General features: G+C 34.2%; 1 protein-coding gene across 3 annotated transcripts; it reads right to left on the bottom strand.

The window, feature by feature from the left end:
* Positions 1 to 611: 611 nt before the first annotated feature.
* On the bottom strand, positions 612 to 21,770 carry LOC122005972 (regulator of nonsense transcripts 1 homolog). Of its 3 annotated transcripts, none has more exons than XM_042561246.1 (29): positions 21,049 to 21,770; positions 20,098 to 20,349; positions 19,856 to 20,026; positions 19,672 to 19,722; positions 19,176 to 19,268; positions 18,987 to 19,082; positions 18,715 to 18,765; positions 18,521 to 18,639; positions 18,116 to 18,224; positions 17,005 to 17,127; positions 16,867 to 16,938; positions 15,295 to 15,366; positions 14,574 to 14,640; positions 13,960 to 14,102; positions 13,737 to 13,808; positions 13,523 to 13,651; positions 12,489 to 12,644; positions 12,196 to 12,309; positions 12,034 to 12,132; positions 11,879 to 11,956; positions 6,140 to 6,274; positions 3,711 to 3,785; positions 3,521 to 3,620; positions 2,932 to 3,308; positions 2,794 to 2,856; positions 2,648 to 2,719; positions 1,685 to 1,816; positions 1,457 to 1,576; positions 612 to 1,369 (listed from the first exon to the last, which is right to left on the bottom strand). In XM_042561246.1, the coding sequence occupies exons 1-29, from the start codon at positions 21,583 to 21,585 to the stop codon at positions 1,247 to 1,249; spliced, it is 3,801 nt and encodes a 1,266-aa protein (XP_042417180.1). In that variant the 5' UTR covers positions 21,586 to 21,770; the 3' UTR covers positions 612 to 1,246. The 3 variants fall into 3 exon arrangements, with proteins under 3 accessions (XP_042417180.1, XP_042417178.1, XP_042417179.1); XM_042561244.1 differs by having other exon boundaries at positions 3,506 to 3,620; positions 21,049 to 21,769; XM_042561245.1 differs by having other exon boundaries at positions 612 to 1,366; positions 3,506 to 3,620; positions 21,049 to 21,768.
* Positions 21,771 to 23,710: the final 1,940 nt, after the last annotated feature.

The following is a 23,710-nucleotide window of genomic DNA, read 5'->3' as shown; positions in this document are numbered from 1 at the left end:
ATCGCTGTCTCCATAAGTTCTCGAAGTGGATGGGTATTCAAGTCATAAATATTAAGGTATCGATCAAGGTAGTTTTAAACTGTTGCGTTAACCCATAAAGCTACCCGCTAAGTGCGGAGCAAAACCGTCGCCAACAATTTTCTGTGAGCCCGGATATTTGTCCAACGAAGAGACGCGTAGGGCATTGGGTGATACGCTTTGATGTTTCATACTGAATAGTTCAACTTTGCGGTTTTCAAAATATTTCCCCACCATTTATCTATCGATACTATTCAGCTCAGGACCAAGTTGTACCTGGTCTAGCCTGTGGATCAGCGAACAACACATCTCAGATCTTACCCGATCGTGCCAGCTAATCCAACCCAAGTCGGGTATGACAGGGTCAAAGCAATCAAGCTCAATTAATACTTTTAACTCATCTACCCATGCTCAATAGTAATAGACAAAACAAATATCTAGCATGCTCGAAATCTTTTCAAGCTAATGTAAGAGCTTGAAAAAGACTTCCTTCAAAGGGTTCTACTGATATCATGAAGGGTAGTAGAAGCTTATCAATCCATAGTAAAGGATCTAAAAAGAAAGGCCTAGAGTATATAAAAAAAAATAGAAAATAATAGCAAACAACCAACTACAAACCTGTTCATAAAGCACAACGGTTTTGGGTATTAACAAGCATTCACAATTGCACTAGGTTTTATTTGTGATATAAGAAACCAAACCAGGAGAAAACATGAGTTTGATCCAAACGCAAGCTTCATCTTCAAATGCTGCTATACACAATCTAATTGTGTTGAGACGATAAAATGGATGACAGATTCTCAAAAGATCGATGAAGGTTGCCAATTGCCACCGACTGCTAGACAGGAATGGTTGGGTATGCACAATGGATCTCGATCAACAGCATGACCTTCATTTCAGGCAAGAATCTCTGTAACCCATCTTAAGCAGAAGATGCAACCTCCAAATGGTCAACTCCTGAAACAATTAATTTAACTTTCACAAAGAAAATGTGGGTAATCCTTTCCTCAGCTCTGATTGTGTAAGTTGGCACAAGCTGCCATATCCAAGATTCTTCGTATGTACACCACTTGTATCATCGTATATAGCCCATTTAAGTGTGATTGTGAGATGTGAAAATACCAGGAACGATCAAGCCAATCATGGCAACAATGAAACCAAGTCCCTGCACAACCACTTTAGCCGGGTGGAAGAATGTAACCCATCACTCTCTAAAGCCCACTGCAGCTCAGCCATAGTGTGGCTTCAGGTTTGTTGAGCTCTGATTTTGCTGCTGCGGAGGCTGCGGTGTTTGAGTTTGAACATTGTAATAAGGGAAGGGCTGTGAATATAATGGATTTAGAAGGCCCTGCTAGAAAAGGTAAAAATTGTGGTAAAAGTTTCTATCCGTGAGAAAAAAATGGAATTCGAATGTTCAACTTAAAATTCATAATTGAACCTGTGACTGAAGGGAACTGGGTCCAGCTACGCCAAAATAGCTCTGAGAAGATTCATCTTGCGAGGGATCATTAAATCCCGCTTGGGTAAATAGACCTTGTGATCCATGAGGCATGTACTCCTGTTAAATTTCACAGTAATTTAGTCAACACATGAGAAGCAGCGACACAGGGATGTGTATGAATAGTGTGCATGCGTACAGATAGAAGGTCAAGAGCTATAGATCAACCTGAAAAACATAATCATGACCAGTTCCCAAATGTGAATACCCTGGTTGTGTATTCTGGTTTATGTAGGTTCCGGGAAAACCAGTCTGGGGTCCTTGAGTGGAATAATCAACACCATATCCACTCCGAGAAGCCTATTAAAAGGGAAAAAGTATACTCAAGATACGTATACCGATAACAATGGACTATAACAAAAGCAATATAGACAATAACTCTACAAGAAAAAGTATCAACAATACAATAAAAATATCATGAAGCATATATACATTAAATGAAGCAGGAATCTGTAAGAGTGGCAAATGGTGGCACACATTATCAATAGACCACCACTCCACCAGCAACCAACGCAAGTCATATTAAGCCATTCCTTGAATCAAGATTCATTTTTTCTTTAATACTCCATTCTTTTACTGATTTTATAGGCATCATAAATCATTTTCTTTGATAAGTTATCAAGAATCATACTTTTGAATACTCCATTCCTTTACTCATTTTATAGGCATCTTAAATCATTTTATTTGATAAGAATGATGATCAATATTTTTAGGATAAATGCAGCTCCATTTCAGTCATCAAATTATTAATAAATACTGATAACTTCAGTAGTTTCTTAGTTCCATAATGATTCAAAGTTTAAATATTTCCTAGACACATTACCAAAAAAAATCCAAGATTCCCAATGTTACATAATTCTGCTAATAAAATCACACTTCTTGGTACCATACATATTCCAACTATAGAAATTTCTACAAAAAAAAAAACAATGCTACAACTACATAATAAACCAGTTAAACAGAATACCTTGCAAAGATTTACACAGTTGACATCTTCATTGCACGTTACCCATGTTATCAAATTAGCATGGACAATAAATAAAATAAACTATTATGACACAGATACTTGATTGTCAAAGCATCAAATGTAAATTGTCTTGTTCACCAAAAGAGGTAGAGTGACCGACCAACCTGTGTAGAAAAATCAGCCATGTTGTAAGCGACATGTGATCCTTGGCTTTTAAAATCATCCGCAAGAAATTCCTGCAACTCACAAATGCTCAACATCAATGATAAAGCAGTACAAAAGAAACAAACAATTCATAAGCATCAAGTACCTGGGACATTCCGCCAATAGAAAGTCCATCACGGAATGTTTGGCTGAGACCTTGAACTGGCATCTGATAACGACAAAGCACAAGACATTGAGAAATGGAACCAATTAAATGGAAGATACATACAAGTTTTAGATAAACCTGTGTCATTAATCCAGTTTGTGATGCTGGAGCCCCAACAGAAGGCTGACTGCTTGGATTGTCTAATGGAGGGAAGTTAAAAACAGAGCCAATACCACTCGAAGTCTGCTGGGAACTTTGTTGATGAGCTAGGTGACCCCCAATAGGACCACCAGCATTACCACGACCAGCCCCAAAACCCCTATTACCAGGCTGTGGGACCTGCGGAATAGCTCCTACAGGTCCATGAACAGCACCACGAGTTGGAATAGCATATGGCTGAGAATGAGGACCTCCGGGAAAAGGTGGAAGAGGAACACGAGACAATGGATATCCAGCTGGATGCATGCCAGGTTTAGAGTTACCATTCGGTGGACCAAATGGAACAAATGAATGTCCTGGTTTAGAGCATTCAAATTAGATATTCATGATCAAAATGACTGCAAAATCAAAAGCACATCAAATCCAATAGGGGATACTGCTATTGGTTAACTTAGTTAAAGCAAGAAACATTCAGTAGATACACGCAGTGGATATGTGTTTTACTATTGTCAGTGTAAAAAAAATTGCTCTGGTTATAACCTCAAAATAATACCTTTACTGTGCCCACCTCTCTTGTCAGAAAGTGGAACTGATGAACCAACAGGACCAATGTTATCGCTGTGAACAATCCCCGGACCACCGCCATAATAGAGTCTGCTACTGTAAATCTGTGCAACATTACCAAACCAGCCACAAACACATTATTACAAAGTAAATACAGAAAAGACAATTCAGTTATATGTGTAAACTCAATGAACCTTTTTTGGCTTTTGAAACTGCACCATACTCTGCTTCAAGTTGCTCAGTGGTCCTTCTACGAGACACTCGTGCTCCTAGACATGAGATAATAAATAAGAATCACCTAGCTCCAAGATAATGGAAAACACAAGGCTCCATATAATGTGTGCAATATCCCAAAGTAGATGATCAATAGAAAATTAATAATAAAATAGCAACCTGAGAGAGAATAACCAACTATTATGTACAAGAAGCTACCTCTATGGAAAGCCACCTCATGTTTTAAGTGAAGAAACTCAAAACAATGTTATTTGCCTAGAGTTTCTAGCAGAAAAGATCTCCAGGCTAAAGAAAATCTCAATTTTTGCATCAAAATTAAACCTAATATTCATATTAATCTCTGAGACCACATGCATTATGTTGCTAGGAAAAATAATTGCTGATTATAAATCTGAAAGTAGATTCACATTTGGTCAACAAATAGACAGCAGATGAATGACCCAGGAGAAAAATAAAATTTAATTTCTCATACAAAGTGAAAAAGAACGAAGGATAAACCATAAAAAAACACAATTTGACATTGCATGAAGCATACTAAAAACATTAAATACTATACTAGATAATAGAAACATTTCATTGTACATACATAGTTCTTTCACTTAACGGACACATTAACCCTGCTATGCGCACACAGTTCACATTTTGGCATATGATGCTTGAGCAATTATTAATTCTTAGTGTTTGTATATTTTGGCATACCAGCTATGAGAACATTAATAAGTGGTGTATGTGCATAAGTATTGTATTCAGAGGCAACCGCTTGCTAAGCAAGGTAATACCTTCCCCGGAAGAACCTCACATTGGCAGGAGTTTTGTGCACCGGACTGTCTTTTTATGTGCATAAGTATTGTTGATTTATTGTGAGTGGATCAAATTAGGGTCATGAATACTTTATGTGGAAGAAGGTGGCACTTTGTATCCTCCAAAGAGAACGCATGTGCTCATTCATTTACATACATTGATGCAAATGAAGATTGAAGAAAGATATCTATTTCTTGTAAAACTGCTATCAAACACATATTCAGAAATTTCTTTTCTTTAAATCAGCGAAATGCAAAACTAGTAAAGGTATCCAAAGACAAACCCATCCATTTGAATTTTGAACAGTCAAACACTAATATGCATACTTTCCGATGGCTAAGAAAGAACAAGAAGGAGATAGCTTGCCTCAGAACCAAGGTTTAAAATTTTGACCCGTGCCGATACAGTTTCAATATTTTTTTATTTATATATAATAATTATAAGATAAATATGTTTATTGTGTATATAAAAATAAGTTGTATATTGACTTTGTATAAGTTCTCAATTATTGAACAATTTAATATTGTTAGACAAAAATAATTAAAAATAGTTTTATTTAAATAAGATTGATATATCAATAACTCGAATTAAAATGGATCTATCTATAATAATAAGTATATAAATTAATATAAAATATTACTTTATATATAATAATAATTATATAAATTAACTATTTATTTATTTATTTATTAATTAAAAATATATATATTTTAAATAGTAAAAAATATCAAGTAAAAAAAATACAAAATAATAAAAAATTTCAGAATACAAATATAATTTAGTAGATTTAAAAAAAAAATAGAATTTTTTAAAAATTTTAAATGAAATTTAAAATAATACAAAATAATTTAAAAAATATATATATTAGAATATAAATAAGAATTATTATATTTTTTAAAATTAAATTTAAAACATTTAAAAATCAGAATATTAATTAATAAAATTTATTTTAATTTTAAATATATTTTATTAGGATAATTTAATTAGGGTTTAAAAAAGTATTTCCGAAATATCACACATCGTTAGGAATTGTTTAAATTAATTAAATAAAATAATTAATTATCGGGGAAAAGAAACACGTCTGCGATTAATCACCCACGATCGCCATGGGAGGCGTCCGGTGTTGCCGAAAGCTTTGCCAGACGCATCCAGGGTCGCCACGTTCGGTGATGCCGGCAAGGTCGCCGAAATCTTCCGACGACGCCTTCGATGCCGCAGAAGGCGTCACGGGATGCTTCCAGCGTCACAGAAGGCGTCATGGCCTCACGGGACGCTTCCAACGCCGCCGAAGGCATCCTGCAACTCCTCCGATGCCACCGGAGGCATCCCACATCTCCTCCAGCGCCGTTGGAGGCATCCGCGACTCCTCCAGCGCACCACAGAGACGGGGACGCCTCCTGTGCCAGTTTCGGGCCCGGCAGAACGATAAAAACTGTCCGTGCCAGACGGCACAGAACGACATTTCATTGCTCAGAACTTGAATATAAATGATCAGTCAAAACAAAAGAATATTGAGCATGATAAAACACACAAAATTATAATAACCAGTGTAACAATACAAAATGATAAATCAGACAGAAAATCATACCTTGTAATGTGTTAACAAACTATTCCAAAGAGGTTGTTTACTTAGAACCTTGGGATTCCCGAGAATGACAATGCCATAACGAGCACGAGTTAATGCAACATTCAACCTGCGTGGATCATTGAGAAATCCAATACCCTAGAATACAAGTAAAATGTAAGTTCCAAAGTCTGAAAATTTGTCTAGCCAATAACAAAGTATAAATGGCATTGCCAACTTTTATACAATAAAAATATAGGTTAAATGATAAAATTTTCAATGCTGAAGAGCTAAAACATTTTATATTCCATGTGAATTCTCCAAAAAGCATTAAAAAAAAACTAGAAAGGAAGAGAACTGGTCATAATATAATATTATAGCCAAAAAAAGATCAGTGCAGCCATGCTTACTTTATCAACATATCATTTCTTCCAATATGTATTATTCTGCTCGGAACAACTATGTAAGTTTCTCACGTAGCATACTTAATAGATGACATAGTCAGTAGCTTATAATAGTCGATGATGAATATTTTTTATCTGCTTTATTGCCAAACAGCAATAATTTCCAGCAGACAAAAGGTAAGCACCTCATCATACTTAAAGAAGCACAATATGCTTATACTAATCAACTTACTCTCGAATTGGTAATGTTGTCCTTGCATTTAAAGCAGCTCATCATATACAAGAAAGAAAGAAAACCGTAAATGTAAAATGCATGCTCTCGTTAGGACTATAGGATCTCATGCAGTAAAAGTCCTTGCTGCCTTAAAATGTCAAGTGCTTACAAAAACAAGTGCATCTATGATGGATGCCCGCCCATATGGTTGACGATTGAGGCATGGTATGAACTATCCTTTCCATAGTTGTCAAAAGCGCATGAAGCGCACACTTAAGCACAACGAGGCGCTAGCCTTGCGCTTCCGAGACCTCAAAAGCACACAAGGTCTTAAAAGCGCTCGTTTCGCTGCGCTTCAAGGCACAACTAAATTACCTTTTTTTTAAAAGCCCTAATCAATATTGCGATTCGTGTTCACCGCCTGATAGTCTGTCCCTCGTGCCTCTCAAACCGTCTACCTCTCGTGCCTCTCAACGTGTCTCGATTAGTAAAGATTTATATTTTCGCATTTTCTTTCTGGTTATTAATTTATTTTTATTTTTTTTGCATTTAGCGTCTTCAACGCCTGAAGCGTCGTGACCCTTAGGACACGTCCAACAGCACTGGACACATCGTGATGCCCTCAACAATGCTGACTGTCGTGAGCATCTTGACGCGTCAGACGCCGCTAGACTCGTCCGGTGACGCCGGACGCGTCACGATGACAGTGGCCCATGACTTCGTTTTTTTTCAAATTTATAATTAATTAATTAATTCAAATAATTCCTCACTTAAATATGGATAATTCAAATAGACTTTTATAAATCCTAATTAAATAACCCCAATAAAATATATAAAAAATTATATTTAAAATTATTTTTAATAAATTTTATTAATTCTATATATTCTGATTTCTCATAATTTCATGTTTAAAATTAAAAAAAAAAATCTAATAAATATTATTAATTCATATAAATCATTCTTATATTTTAATAATTTATATTTAAAATAAAAAATCTAATAAATATTACTAATTCATATAAACCGTAATTATATTATCATAGTTTTTAAAAAATTCTAATAAATTTTATTAATTAATATATATTTTGATAATTTATATTTAAAATTAAAAAATATATAAATATTATTAATTCCTATAAATTATATTTATATTTTAATAATTTATATTTAAAATTAAAAAATTCATAATATTTTATTAATTGATATAAATAAAATTTTTATTTATAATATTAAATATAAAATTAAAAAAATTCTAATAAATTTTATTAATTCCATAATTTTATATTTAACAATAAGTTTTTTAATATTATTAATTCTATATATTCTGATTTCTCATAATTTCATGTTTAAAAATAAAAAAATCTAATAAATATTATTAATTCATATAAATCGTAAATATATTATAATAAATTTTATTAATTAATATATATTTTGATAATTTTATATTTAAAATTAAAAAATATATAAATATTATTAATTCCTATAAATCATATTTATATTTTAATAATTTATATTTAAAATTAAAAAAATTCTAAAATATTTTATTAATTGATATAAATAAGATTTTTATTTATAATATTAAATATAAAATTAAAAAAATTCTAATAAATTTTATTAATTCCATAATTTTATATTTAACAATAATTTTTTTAATATTATTAATTCTATATATTCTGATTTCTCATAATTTCATGTTTAAAAATAAAAAAATCTAATAAATATTATTAATTCATATAAATCGTAATTATATTATAATAATTTTTAAAAAATTCTAATAAATTTTATTAATTAATATATATTTTGATAATTTTATATTTAAAATTTAAAAATCAAATAAGTATTATTAATTCCTATAAATCATATTTATATTTTAATAATTTATGTTTAAAATTTAAAAAATTCTAAAATATTTTATTAATTGATATAAATAAGATTTTTATTTATAATATTAAATATAAAATTAAAAAAATTCTAATAAATTTTATTAATTCCATAATTTTATATTTAACAATATTTTTTTAATAAATTTTATTAATTCATATAGATTAAATTTATATTCTGTCATTTTGATAATCTTGTTTAACACTTTTACTATCTTATATTTTTTAATTTATTGATTTCAGTAGTCTTAAATCTTAATCATGTCAAATATAATGATTCCATCAACTCGAAAAGATATTGCTTGGAGTTATGCAATATGTTCGGATCCTAAAAATCCAAATATAGTCGATTGTTTTTTTTTTTTTTTTTGGTAAAGTAACAAATGGTGAAATTTATTGACACAAGCTACATTTAGTTGGAGGCAATAGAAATGCAAATGTTTGTCCAAAATGTCCCAAGCATGCCAAAGAAGAAATTAAAGAGTTCATGTAAAAAAAAAAGTAATTTGAAGAATCAAATGGATGATATTCCTCATTCTGATAATATTGATGATTTAGAAGTTTTGGAAGAACATGAAGATGATCTTTAAACTAAAGTGAAAGGAAAACAACCAATATCCGATCCAAGCATTCATCCTACGGTCCACAACAAAAAGTGTAAACAAACTGGACCTATTAATCTTTATTTTATGAAAGATGTCAATGAAATTGTCAAACAAAGACGTGCAAAAAATAAAGGACAATTTGATGAATATAAAAAGAAGTTAAGGAATATTGCGGTTGAGAAATTTGCTAAATGGATGTATGATGCTAGAATTCATTTCAATGCTGTTAAATATGATTCTTTTGTCTTGTATTAAAGTTATTGGACAATTTAGATCAGGGATGAAGCCTCCATCATATCATGAAGTCAAGGTTAAATATTTAAAGGAGTTGGCAAATACGAACTCAATTCTGAAATCCCACGAAAAAAATTATGCTAAGTTTGGGTGCACAATCATGGCAGATGGGTGGACGGAAAAAAAGGGCATGACTCTTAGAAATTTTTTAGTAAATGGTCATAAAGGAAGCGAATTTGTTGAATCAGTTGATGCTTCAGACTACTCTCACAGCTAACAAGATATTTGAGTTGCTTTCTAAATTTGTGTATCACATTGGAGAAAAAAATGTGATTCAAATTTAACAAATAATGCAAGTTGCAATGTCAGCACAAGTAATATTTTAAATTTATTTTACTTTCAATTAAGAATTGGATCATATTTTAATTTTTTTTTACTAAATTTACTTTGTTTTTTTCAAGTCGTCTTTTGGAAAACCAATTTCCACACTTGTTTTGGACTCACTGTGCATCTCATTATTTAGATTTGTTGCTCAAGGATATATTCAGAATTCCACATCTCAAAAAAATACATGAACGGACGTTGATAGTGAATGGTTATATTTATAACAGACCACAAGTATTGAGCATGACGAGAGAGTTTACCGGACAGAGAGACATGGTAAGAACCGCAAAGACACGTTTCACAACTACTTTTTTTTACTTTAAAGTGGTTTCACGTACAAGCAAATATGAGAATATGTCTACATCTAAAAAGTGGGCAAATAGTCGATTTTTTAAAGAGATTGCAAGAAAGCGTGTCGCAAAAGTGATATTAATGCCTTCATTTTAGAAATATATGGTTCTTGCATTAAAAATTAGTGGTCCATTGGTAAAAGTATTGCTGATAGACGGTGAAAAAAGTTTCCTATGGGTTATATTTATGAGTCAATAGACAGAACCCAAGTAGCTATTGTTGCGTCACTTAACAATAAGGAAGAAAAATACATAGCATTTTTGAATTCGTTGACAAAAGATGGAATGTTCAGACCTTTGCATATAGTCGGATATTTCTTGAATCCAGAGTGTTTTTACTCAAACTTTGACATAGAAAATGATATAGAAGTGATGGAGGGTTTGTACAAGTACATATCTAGATTAGTGAGAGGTGAGGATTTACAGAATAAAATCACGAATCAATTGAAAAAATACAAGAAAACAGGACTTTTGGTTTGCCAATGGCTTTCAGACAAAGAACTTCAAAATTACCAGGTAAATTCATAAATAATATATTATGCATTAACAATATTCCAGTAATAAAGTTAATCTTATATGTTTTTGTGTTTCAAGCTGATTGGTAGTCTTTTTATGGTGCATCAACACCTGAATTAAAAATATTTGTACAGAAAATTTTAAACCTCACGCTCTTCTTTAGGCTGTGAATGTAATTGGAGTATTTTTGAACATGCAAGTTAGAATTTTTAATATGTATTAAAATTTATATTGTGGACTTAATTTGTTTTACTTTTTATTTTTTTTTTAGGTACGTTCTAAGAAAAGAAATAGATTGTCTCAACAACAATTGAATGATTTGATATATATCAAGTGCAATAGTAATAAATGGTTGTTCGGAAAATTGGATGACAATGATAATGATTTTGTCTATAAAGGTAAAGATTTTGGTTGGAGTGATGTAGCACGCGCATCTAGGGTTGGTGAAAGTGCATATGACTTTCGATCTCGAAATGCGTCTTCCTCAAAAGGGGCATCATCATCTGCAACTGACAAAAGAAAACAATCTTCGGCTCAAACTAGTTTTGTCAATGAAGAAGAGATTAACCTTGACGATGAAACTCATGAAAAAAATATTGATGGATGCAAATTAAGTGATAGAGCTGGTGACGTAGATTCAGACAATGAAGATAAAGATTATTTTGATATTTGATATTTCATCTATTGCATTTTCAAAGACTTTTGATTTAGTTTTAGTTTTTTAAATAATCTATCGTTTATTAAAGAATATTTTATTTATAGTCATTTGGATTTTCAAAGGCTTTTAATAGATATATTAGTCCTTTTATTGATTAGGCTTTTTCCGTAAAGCGTGCGCTTCGCATTGCGCTTTGCGCTTTAAGCCCCAAGACCCTTGAGCACTATTTTGCTCTTCGCGCTTTGGACAACTATGATCCTTCCTTAAAGTAAAAGTGGATGATTTACAATTGATAATATCGTTGAGGACAACATAACAATGATGGAACCTATCACCCTTATCCCTAACAATAGTTAGGTTACAATTTGAGTGAAACCAGTACCCTCTCTTAAAAGAGGTCTAATATAGTTTAATCCCTTTTATAATGCATAATCTGCAGGGAATTTATCAATTGCCTCAAGAAAGCATGCTATACTACCAAGAGAAAGTCCATTAATCAAAAGCAGAAAAAGACATACCTGATGCTCATTGCTTCTCACACAAGACAGAATAATGTAATCCTTCTCTCTGCCTTGGAAGGAGTCAACACTTGCAACCTGCAAGACTTAAATTTGTTCTAAAGAACAATGAAACAAAACAACAGCCTATTTGATTAAATACGATTGGCACTAACCTCAATTTCCTTGTAAAGTTGTTGTCTAAGTGCACCATTCCTTGACATGTAATTCACAATATATGCCCGTTGTCCTTCATATGGAGTGATAACTCCTATCTGCATCATTCAGCCAAAAGTCAGAGCAGATAAGACTCTTTTTCAAGTTATGAATAGGAGTACCTGACTAGGTATGACACCACTTCTTAGGAATGTAGTGACAATTTTTTCCACATTTGCAGCCTCAGTTCTATTGAGATAAGATGTGCCACTTGAACTAATTTCCTCTTGTCCCATCTAAATAAAGAACATCTTAGCATACAAATAAAGATAACAGACAATCGATTAATTTTCCAAAATAGACAAATAGGTAATTCAATTAGCTAGTACAGATACATATATACACACACATACACATATAGATAATTTTTATGTAAATGGATGAATCAAAATAGTTAGTTGCATATGTATGACACCTGCACATAGAAGAACATAGGACGGTTGGGAACCGGCCAAGGAAAATCGATGCCAGTTGATTGCCTCTCATTGATTGTCACTCCATTCTGAAGTGTGCCTTCATAAAAGCTATTAGAAGGGAATTCAGAGAGGCAAGGGTGCATTCGGTATTGGACCTGCAATTTAATCATGCAAAGCAATCATAAGACAAACTTGAAAAAACATCTGGCATGAAAAATATTAATTTTCAACCATTGATCCAGAAACTCTTTTTTATTTTTGTTAGTGATTGATGTAATTTGTAAATTTTTGTAATTTTCAGAAGATGATCAGTACATGTCCGTGATCACAAAAGGTAAATCTGTTGCAAATTTATGTTATCATTTTGTCTTTTAAATCACAGAAAAGTTGTGAAAAGGTTAATATAGCCAAAAAAATTATGAACGTGAAAAAATTTTATGCCATGATTATAACTCTCTGAAATAAAAGGAACTTAAAGAAAGATTAGCAAAAGAATTAATTTCTGTGCTGTAGAAAATTTGTTAAAAATATCAGCTCCTAGCCAACGTGTGCATTTAATACAATACAAAATAAGCCTACATAAGATTTTTGTCTACTGTCTAAAGTATGTCATAGAACAGTAGTAAATATAAAAGCCAGGATGGAAAATTCAATAATTAAATTGCCCTGCCATCAACGCTTTATGAGAATAATATGTGATCAACCATCAATAGAAGGCATGGTTTCTATACCGCAAGATCTTTGCAAGAAACTTAATTCTAGTGATTAAATTCCCCTGCCATCAATGCTTTAACTTTCATTTATGAGAATAATATGTGATAACCATCAATACTAGGTATGGTTTCTATACTGCAAGATCTTTGCAAGAAAATTAATTCTAAACCATGAAAATAGTCTTTGATAATACATGCTATTAATAAAACATATTGAATAAAGCAAGTGAAACAATTTTCAGCAAAAAGCTCCCTGACCAACATAACTTTAGAAGTTACTACCTTGTGTGAATAAAGATTAACATATAAGTGAAAATCACCTGCAACCTAAATGGTTTGTGTCCAAGAAGAACAAGCCGCTCAAAGAGAGACTGTGCCAATCCAGCACGAGCTGCCTTCTTACACATAATAACTGGACCAAGCTGGCAATGATCTCCAACAAGAACAACCTATTGCAGGAAAAGGAAGGCTCTTCAGCAAATAAGATCATATAAAGATCAAGGAAGACAAAAGAAGGCTTCTAAATTTAGCTACCTGTTTAACACCTAAAACTAACGGAATAAGACACTCAGGCTCCGTTGCCTGTGTAGATTCATCAATAAGAACCTTGAACAAACAAATAAAAAGAAGTTAATATTAAGATGGAGGAACATGAAGGGAAAATAGAAATAAAATAATGTCAATAACTGAAGGCTACATCATACCAATTACATTAAGTATATATCTAAATTCTAGTGTGTAAAAAAAAACATTTCACCTGGCGGAATCTGAAATTTTCAAGGCGGGGATCTCCAGCACCAACACATGTACAACAAATAACATCAGCACTTTGCAATATCTCTCTTTCAGTAGCCCGTTTTAGTGCTTTAAATTTCTTCTCATCACTGCTTGATAATTCGCCTGTAAAATTATAGCACACAATCGCAGTGAGACAAAATTTAAATACTTAGTAATCACAATCAGTCTTGAAAAGCAACCCTAAATACCAGAAATGTTGAAGAATAAATTAAGTATAAAAACTCTAAAATATCAATAGTGCAAGAATTATGCTCTTTCATAAGATGATAAAACTTCAAAAGAATAAACTTGGAATGAGAAAGCTAAATAAAAATAGAGGGGCAAGTTCTAAATTCAAATATTACAGTGATTCAGTGGTGGTTATGTAATGAGGCTTCATCTTAATTAAAATTTTGAATATCAAATTTCTCTCTGATGAAACATAGTTCATTCAAATGGAATGAGTTTGAAAACACAGCCCTTCTTGAACACTAGATTTTCAAAAGAGAAAATTGCAAAGAAAGAGATGACTAAATATTAAAATAAGAACTTCACCATCACAAGACACTCCATGAAAAGAAAATTACTACATACCTTGTTCATCTTTTAACAGCTGAAGCTTATGAAGTTCACTTTTTTCAGATGTATCAAGATGGCGTACCTAAGACATTATATTCTACCCATGTTAAGATTTGAAGAATCTAGCAATGAATGTAAGAACAAAAGGGTTTCTTTATTTCACATAAAATGATTTATATGTGTATTTGTTAGTAAAATTTGTATAAGGAAACACAATTATTTTCTATGTTCGGTGAAGGGATATATTTTTCCCTCTTCTATGACAAAGGGCTGAGGGGGGCTCATGGATGAAGGCAGACGACACACAACCAAGGACAGAGATTCGCTGATAAGTGTGTGGGTACTGGGTAAAAAGGTGGCTCACCAACAAGGGGTGAAAAACAAAAGGAGGTTCACAAACAAGGCCAGAGAGTGTAGGAGGTTTCCCAGTTGAGGGAAGAGGGCTCAAGGATGAGGGTGGAAGGTTTGTGGACAAGAGACAAAGGTGGATGGGGGGCTTGCAGATACAGATGTAGGGTTAAGGACCTGGCAGGTGGGAGAAAATGGCTTCCACTTGTTTTGAGAGGAAGTCATTTTCCCCTAATTGGTCATATTTTCCATTGACCAATAAAGGATTTTTCGTTGACTATGATTTATCATAGCACCCAATGTTGAAAAAGACAAGAACAAAAATTGATCAGGAGAATAATTTATGTAAAATAAACAAGCCCCTAAGAGAGCTGCCCTTCCAACATACCTGGTAGTGAAGTGTTAGATGCTCAACAGGAGACATAACAGCTTCTCTTGATTTAGCACAGAGCCTGACAACCTGAGTATTTCCAGGAGTATAATATGATTCATAAATCCAGTACCCATAACAAACAAAAAAGCTCCTTAACATACTTAACACACTTCACGTAGAACATGCATAAAACATGGGAATATAACTAGTCTAATAGTACTAAAAAGAAAAAATGAGATGTCCATGTTTTAGTTTCTTAAGAAAATGCCCTCATCTTTCCCTTCCCAAGTAATAGCCACTCTCATGTGACACATCCAAATATGTAAAACGGAATGGGTGTTTATATACACCTGAAATTTTCAATCAATATCAATCACTAGTATTTTGTCATATCCAAAAGTGGTCAATCAAATACAATTGACTATAATACAACACTCCGCAAAAGAAGCTGCCATACTACAATGACAACATATGCCCATGAAATATGAGGAAGGCACAAGTTAAAGAGACATAAAAGATCAATACATGGTAAAAGGACAGTCTGGTGCACGAAGCTCCCGTCATACGGGGTCCCGGGGAAAGATTCATTGTACGCAGCCTTACCCTGCTTTTTACAAGAGGTTGTTTCTAGAATTCAAACTCGTGGCCTTTTAGTCACAAAGCAACAACTTTACCGTTGCGCCAAGACTCCGCTTCATCAATACATGGTGCATCATGCAAATTATGTTTTAAAATACTTCACATATTTTCTTTCACGATGCTAGATACGCAAAAGGGTCAGATTGTGATTACTTATGAAAAGTTTATAAGATATTCTGCAAAACTAAATCCCCAAAGAAAACACAATTGTATAAATCCCACCCATATTTGTTCCATATAGCATACTGCACAGAAATATCACAATAATCTCCTAATAAAAATACATCCATCTTCATAACCATAAAACATAACTAATATATAGTCCAAATCCAGAAAAACCAAAAGAAACATATTAAGAAAGTGGTGTCATATAACAGAATCACACATATTAACCTTTTTGTTAAGCCCGATACCTTTAATATGTATATGACCCATGCGGCCTAGAGATAAAGAACCAATACTAAGGATTGTAAGCTGGACAGGTACACAGTAGAGAAGCAATTTACAATGATATACTTGTCAAAACTAAATCCCCAAAGAAAACACAATTGCATAAATCCCACCCATATTTGTTCCATATAGCATATTGCACAGAAATATCACAATAATCTCCTAATAAAAATAATCCATCTTTATAACCATAAAACATGACTACTATATAGTCCAAATCCAGAAAAAACCAAAAAAAACCTCATTAAGAAAGTGGTGGCATATAACAGAATCACACATATTAATCTTTTTGTTAAGCCCGATACCTTTAATATGACCCATGTGGCCTGGAGATAAAGAACCAATACTAAGGATTGTAAGCTAGACAGGTACACAGTAGAGCAGCAATTTACAATGATATACTTGTTAAAACATGTAAATAAAATCAAACTAAATATTCCTGGAGATACTAAAGACTAATCTGTTCAAAAAAGGTTCATGAAAAATAGATTTTCTTACCTTCAAACCTGTGGAACTTATCTTATCCGCCAGTTGGTCAACAGCAACATTGCTTGGAGCACATACTAAGACCTGAAACAAATGAACTATAGATTTGCACAATGCACATACAATATATTATTAAACATACACTCTTACCTGTCCTTGCCCTTGTTTAGCCATGTGATATACAATTGCAGCAGATGTGACAGTCTTTCCTGTACCAGGTGGGCCCTGTATCAAACTTATTGGTTTCTGAAGGACACTCTTAACAGCAAAAACCTGCCCAAGAAAGAAAGAAAGCAATTGAACAAAAATTGACGGAAAATACAAAAGCATCTCAGCACAGATTGCAATGAAAAATGAAGAAACCCAATCAAATAACAGGCACCAATGCAAAAGAAAAAACAGTGTCCTCGTATCTAGCTGAGTCCTATAACCTGTAAAATCAGCAAGCATGCAGTTCATTTTAGAACTCGTGGAGTGTATCAATCGACCCCTCAATCAGAGTAAGGTTTAAAAAAAATCCTTGCTGATATCTCAGTTGCTAGCCAGGATGAGATAGATATAGAAGGTATCAGTGCCAACTAACATAATGTTTGTCAGTATGAAGTAGTGTTGATCAGCATTCGTTAAGTGGAGGAGGAAGTGAAAGAAGAAAAAAAGAGACGGATGAAGATTCTTGAAAATTCTACCATCAATTTTGCATTTTCTCCCTCAGTTGAAGCTTCCAACCTCATCAACTTTTCACCAGCCAGTGTTGAGTTATCTAGCATCAATTTATCCTCTGAGCAAAGATCATATACCCCTCCACTTGCTCATCACTTTCATCACCATACCAAAGATATCCCTTTGACAAAGATGTTATGGGAAAGAAATTACTAAAAGCCATAACATTCATCACTAGCTTTGGCTTCTGCCGCTAATTCAACATCAAGGACAGCAGAAAGAGTCTCTAAATGGGCAGGTAGCACAGAACAAGATTTTGGCACGTGGTATAGCACACAAAAGAACATATATACTACAGGTCACAATTTCCTTGTCCATTTCCTTCATTCAAAATATCTTTGTCCATCCCTGGTCAGGATCACTTCTTGTCATACATATGTGAAAAGCAAACAAGAGAATATTGCAGATAATTGCAATTTGAACCAACATTATCCAGTCTTCCAATCACATTAAGTACAAATGCCAACAAACAAGTGCAAATATACATTACAAAAGTTGAAGTTCATTTGGATTGATAAATGAAGAAAATGGTAGTTGAAACCTGGGATGCATTTAGTTCAGGAAGTCCAGGAGCACCAAACCGGCGAGGTAGAGTATTTCGAACTATTTGTTGTTCAACTTCATGGCCCAAAAGGTGATGATATATGTATCTTCATAAAAAGGAAATAGATAACCTTCAGTTAACTGCCTCTTAATAAGGTTGTGATATATTCAAACTCAAAATACATGTTCTAATCCAGAAAAAGAGGTGAAAATGGTTGAAAACACCTTTGCAGGCAGAAATAACATCAGAGAATTACATCTTACTTAACACTTTTGGATAAATAAGTAGTTGTACAGGTAATTCATGGACGACCTTTTGCAGAGTATTGAGGCACAAGTTACAACACCAATAACATGAGATACAATAGAATAACTCATAACATTCACTAAAGATGCAACTTACCCACTAACACTGGTTTCATCCACTGCAAAAGTCTTCATAGCACCTTGCATTCGGTCAAAGCTAGTACTTTTCCAGACAAAGTCCACACTAAAGCCATGACTCAGATCCACAGGGACTCCCTAGCAATAATAAGATGGTATTAGCATGTTTCTCCAAACAAACAAGAATCATATACAAAGGTAATTTGGTATAACCTGGCTTGCACGAAGTTCAAGTGCAACCTCTTCTTGTGCAGTTAGCTTAATCTACATAAAACAAAAAGAAGCTGTGATAGTCCCAACTACAGGGGGTAAGCTTAATCTAAATAGAAAACATATATACAAAGATTCACAGGGGGTAAGCTCTATCTAAATAGAGATAGAAATGGTTTCATTTGAGCTAATGAATTTGGGCACTAACAATAAGAACTTGAATTCATGTAACACCATCTACTTCTTAATCCATATATACAATTTTACTAGCATACCACATGTCCAACAGATTGCCATGCAGGATGAGCTGTGTCACCGGAGTATCGCAGACGTAATTCATCTCCAGGAACAAGTCTGAGTTCATTATCTTCCTATGATAACGTTATCAAAGATTCAGTAAAACAAAGTAAATGACAATCAAAACAAATTATATCAATTAAAATATTAAAAAAAGCTGAGACAACCTTAGGAAAGACAAAGTAGGCTACACGCTTTTTATTAAGGCCAACATCCCAGCGTACACTGACATTGTCTTTACTCTGTGACTCTTTCATCATCTACACAAAGGTAAACATTGTTAGTCATTAACATAGTCAAACTATAAGTGAGCATATTTGTTAAAAATTGGAGAAACAATTAAAACTTGGAACTAACACAGCTTGAAGATGATCATGAGAAACAACTAAAAGTAAAATTGTGATCTGCATATATTAATTTCATATACCTTATCATTGGATATGGCTATGTGCATAGAAAAATAGATATATGATATATTCCAGAAGTTCTTCTAACTTAAGTTAAATTGGCCTGAATATTAAGATTGTGCAATAAAAATGGCAAGTAGGCCAGGACAAACAGAAACTCCTCATTATAATCACTTGTGGCATGTGTGTTCATTCATTTGATTTAATCAAACAATTTAAACAGCACAAATAATGGAAAGAATGAAACTACACATACCTTATCATAGTCAGCTTCAAGCTTTATCAGCGGAGCAAATACATTTTGGTACTGTAAAACAGAAAGACAAAAATATCACATAAGAAAAGTACATGCAATAGACCCCTACTGATTATAGAGACCCTAAAAACAGATTAAGCCAAAGAAATCTCATTGAAGAATCAACCTATGGACAGAAACTAACCTGATATGCATCTTCATACTTCAATGAAACAGGTTGTGGTTCATCATCAACTCCAGGCTTCTCAAGATCTTCTAAAGAAGCATCAGGATTGGTCTTCCATAGCTCTTCAAGTTTGTTAATTTGCTGAGCACTTATTTGCCGTGCTCTCAGTTGTTCTTGTTCTGAAGGTACCTGTAAAACAAACCAGAGTAAGTGATATGGACATGCAGAACAGCTACAAAATGTTAGTGAAAGTACCAAACCTTAACAAGCCATGGTAGGAAACACCTATCATCAATGAGTGGACACCATTGACTAAGATCCCAATTCATGTCCTTTAATGCATTGACATTCAAACAAGGTTCTCTGCACAAGAGAACGACGACACTTTCTGTTGTAGCAGAAATAAATCCAAGAAGAAAAACATTCCGGCAACCACAATTATAGCATTCAAGAATAGTCTCTCCTAGTGGACTGTCCTTGTGTAGACAAACTTCCTTGTGCTTTGCTCGCACCTAAAATCAATTGATATACAAGAAGTAAATATCAACCCATGAATCAGTAATGCAATATTTTGTAATGGCATCCCACTCTACAATGGCAGCTCTAACAAAATAAATAAATGCAGTTTCTCGACCATCATCCGAATGTATGTTGTATAAATCAAAAAATTACTCTAGCGTATGCTGTAAATACCACCTTTAATTGTAATGATTTGTAGCATAAAGCAGTATACCAAGATGACTGGTGAATTATACTTCAATTATCAGACGTAGTGTGATAAACAAACTACGGAATGTGGCAGATGAAAATTGAAACAGATGACTGAACAGAAAAATTAACACTGGGGAAAAACTGTTCTTTCTCCCAAATTTCTCTAACATGAGGGGTCAATAAACTTAAAATTTTTTGATAGAACTGCATAATATATGTTTCCAACAAAATGAAGTATATTATCAAAAGAGGGGGTGAACGCCTAGAATTAGATTATTATAATCGTAGACGGACTTAACAAGCACACCCTTGTGTTTTCCAACAAAAAAAAAGAAAAATATTCAAGTAAATGGTTAAATTGAGTATCATTTGAGAAGAGTTTGAAAATAATTCAAGTAAAATATATAGAAAATTGCAGTCGGTATCAATTTTATAACTTTTATGATTTTTCCATATTGAAATATGAAAAGAAATACAAGCATTAATATCCGAGCACCTACCAGATGATTCACGATATGAGAACCCGATGTGTTCCCCCGCGAGTTACAGAACCACTTCCTGCACGTCGGAATGTTGCACCTAACGACACACGCCGGATTCTGCACCCCACAATAACGGCACGCGTGCTCCGTAAAATTGCCCTTGCCAAACTCGTAACCCTCATCCCCAGTCTCCTCAAAGTTGAGCCCGCTCATCCCAGCCGCCAGGGTATCAACCGCCGGGGCAGCCGCCTGGCCGCCAGCGGCCCCCCTGGCCTTGGAGGACGAGGAAGGGCCGCCGAGGGGCGTCGATGCGGAAGGCGACAGGACGGTGGACTCGGGATTCTGCAGATCGGATGCGGGGGACTCCGGCGCGGGCTCGGGCGGCGGCGGGGGATGGGGCCAAGCGGGGGATCGGGAGGGCTGCGAGAGCTCCTGGAACTGCGGGTAGTCGTCGAAGTCGTCCTGGGTGTTGAACTCGAGGAAAGTGTACGCGTCGCCGCCGGTGTCCGGCTGCGAAGCCGTCTCGTAGAGGTTGTTGACCGACTGCGCCGCCATGGCTAAGCCCCGCGAACAATGGTTAGGGTTAGGGTTCCGAATCGCCGGGCGCTCCCCTCAGATCGACGACGAGGGAGGCGAGAGCGGAGAGGTAAAGGAAGAGCGAGAGAGAGAAGACTGAACCAAGTTTGTCGTTTTCAAGTTTGGGAAATCTTTAGGGATTTTACGAGATGAAGCCAAAAATAAAACGGAAGGGGAAAGCCGCGGAGACGGCTACGTATATGTTGGGTTACTTAGAACAATCGAAGGATTAATTTTGTTTGCCGTGTTGGGCTGTATTTACTTTGATCTCTTGACGAGGCCCAATTCCTTTTTAAAAAAATAATTTTTTTATTTTCAAATTAATTGTTACAAAGTTTGCTAAACTATTGTGACATAAATCAGTTTAAGTTTAATCACCAAATTAATTATTTAAGATCGGTGAATCTAATTATACACGTTAAAAAAACTATCGGTCATGCTTGTGATGAGTCTCTCCTAATTTAAGTAGTTGGTGAATCCCATATAGTTGTTTATAGAAGGCTTGGCTTAGAAGTTAAGAGTAAAACCAATTTAGGTCTCAAAAAATTGTCTTAATTATATATTATTTCAATTAGTATTAAATTTAGAAAGTGCACATTCATTGAACTATCAATATGGTTCATAGTTTGTCATGTATTATTTTCCCTTGAGATTGTGTGATGGTTAAGGTATAAAATATTACTTACCTAGACGAGCGAATTAGTCTTTTATCAAGGATTAGAGCACAACAACAAGCATTAGTAACCACTTTAATTATTGTTATTATATTAATAAACTTTATTACTTAATATATGTTTTTTTATAATTGTAAAAATGCGCTTATATAATAAAACTTGTGATAGTACGTGCATATTATTTTTTGTAATTATAAAACTTAAGAAGGTAAAGCGCACTTCAGAGATGGACTTCCAGAGTCCGCTTCATTGGGATTCAAATTCCAATTTGTCATGTAAATATGCTAGCATTTTACCAGACAGATAAAATCTTATGGGATAGAATAGACTCGCTATCGGACAAATCACGGCTAGCCTTCCATTGCATGGAGCAGAAGGCCTTTTGTGAATGGCTCACAAGCAAGGCTCAGTATCAAACTTTAACTTTGAGAACGGCTAACCTTCCATTCCATCCAGAAGGAATTACCAAAGACTATTCCAAAGATTAATAGTTGTCTGTAATTTATTTTCTCCGTGTTAGCCTGAGACGGATTGACGAGAATACTGAGAACGAATATATTCACTTTTTACCACCATGAGGTGGAATTAGACGCTACAATAGAATTGTGATTTAACAACCGAATTATAAAGTTAAAATAAATTTGCATGTGAAGAAAAAAAACATAGGTATAGCTCATTAAACTTGTGTAAGATTTTCCAACCGAAAGAGATGGTTGGCGTCGTCTTTGCGGCTAAAGAAGAATCCTGCCGAAGACGAGGATTCGATCCTCTTTGGCAGCACTATCAACGGGGAGGAGAACCACCCCTCCTCCCCCATCACTCCGACGAGATCTGAGATGTCCTCAAGACTCACACGAAGCAAGAACTCGATGAGCTCTTGCTCGATGCCTTTGACATCGCCTTCGACATCAACCTCCTTGCGCATGTCCGTGTGCGACATCGCCACTAGTCCCCTAGCGACGGTTTAGTAGCTAGCGCATGAGGTACTACCACTATGAGGTATGGGATTCAAATCTCAGGATAGCCGAGATAAATGTCTCCCCTCATGTGTCAGTATTATTTCAAAGGCTAGTAGTCACCCGTGATTTACCTCCTCCGTGTTGGCTCTGTGACGGATTGACGATGTTAGTGTGTGCACTTATGTGTCAAGACACTCCTTATGTATTTTGTGGATAATTATTTAATAAAAGCAAATATTTTAATTAATTATTTACTTTTCTGTACGTATATAATTAATGATAAAGTTCCACAGATTAATGGGTATACTAATATGAAAATAGTCCTTGATCGGATAGATATCTAGAGGGGACATGGATATCTAGATCAACGCTGAGTATGACTACGTCGAGATAGACCGGAGGGATGGATATTCAAATTCTACTTAGGGGTGCCTTGAGTTTAGAGGTATACTGGACATGACCCGCTCAAGA

This window comes from Zingiber officinale, chromosome 7B, assembly GCF_018446385.1.
Source record: "Zingiber officinale cultivar Zhangliang chromosome 7B, Zo_v1.1, whole genome shotgun sequence".
In the NCBI taxonomy this organism is placed as follows: domain Eukaryota; kingdom Viridiplantae; phylum Streptophyta; class Magnoliopsida; order Zingiberales; family Zingiberaceae; genus Zingiber; species Zingiber officinale.
This window is presented reverse-complemented; position numbering and strand designations above follow the sequence as displayed.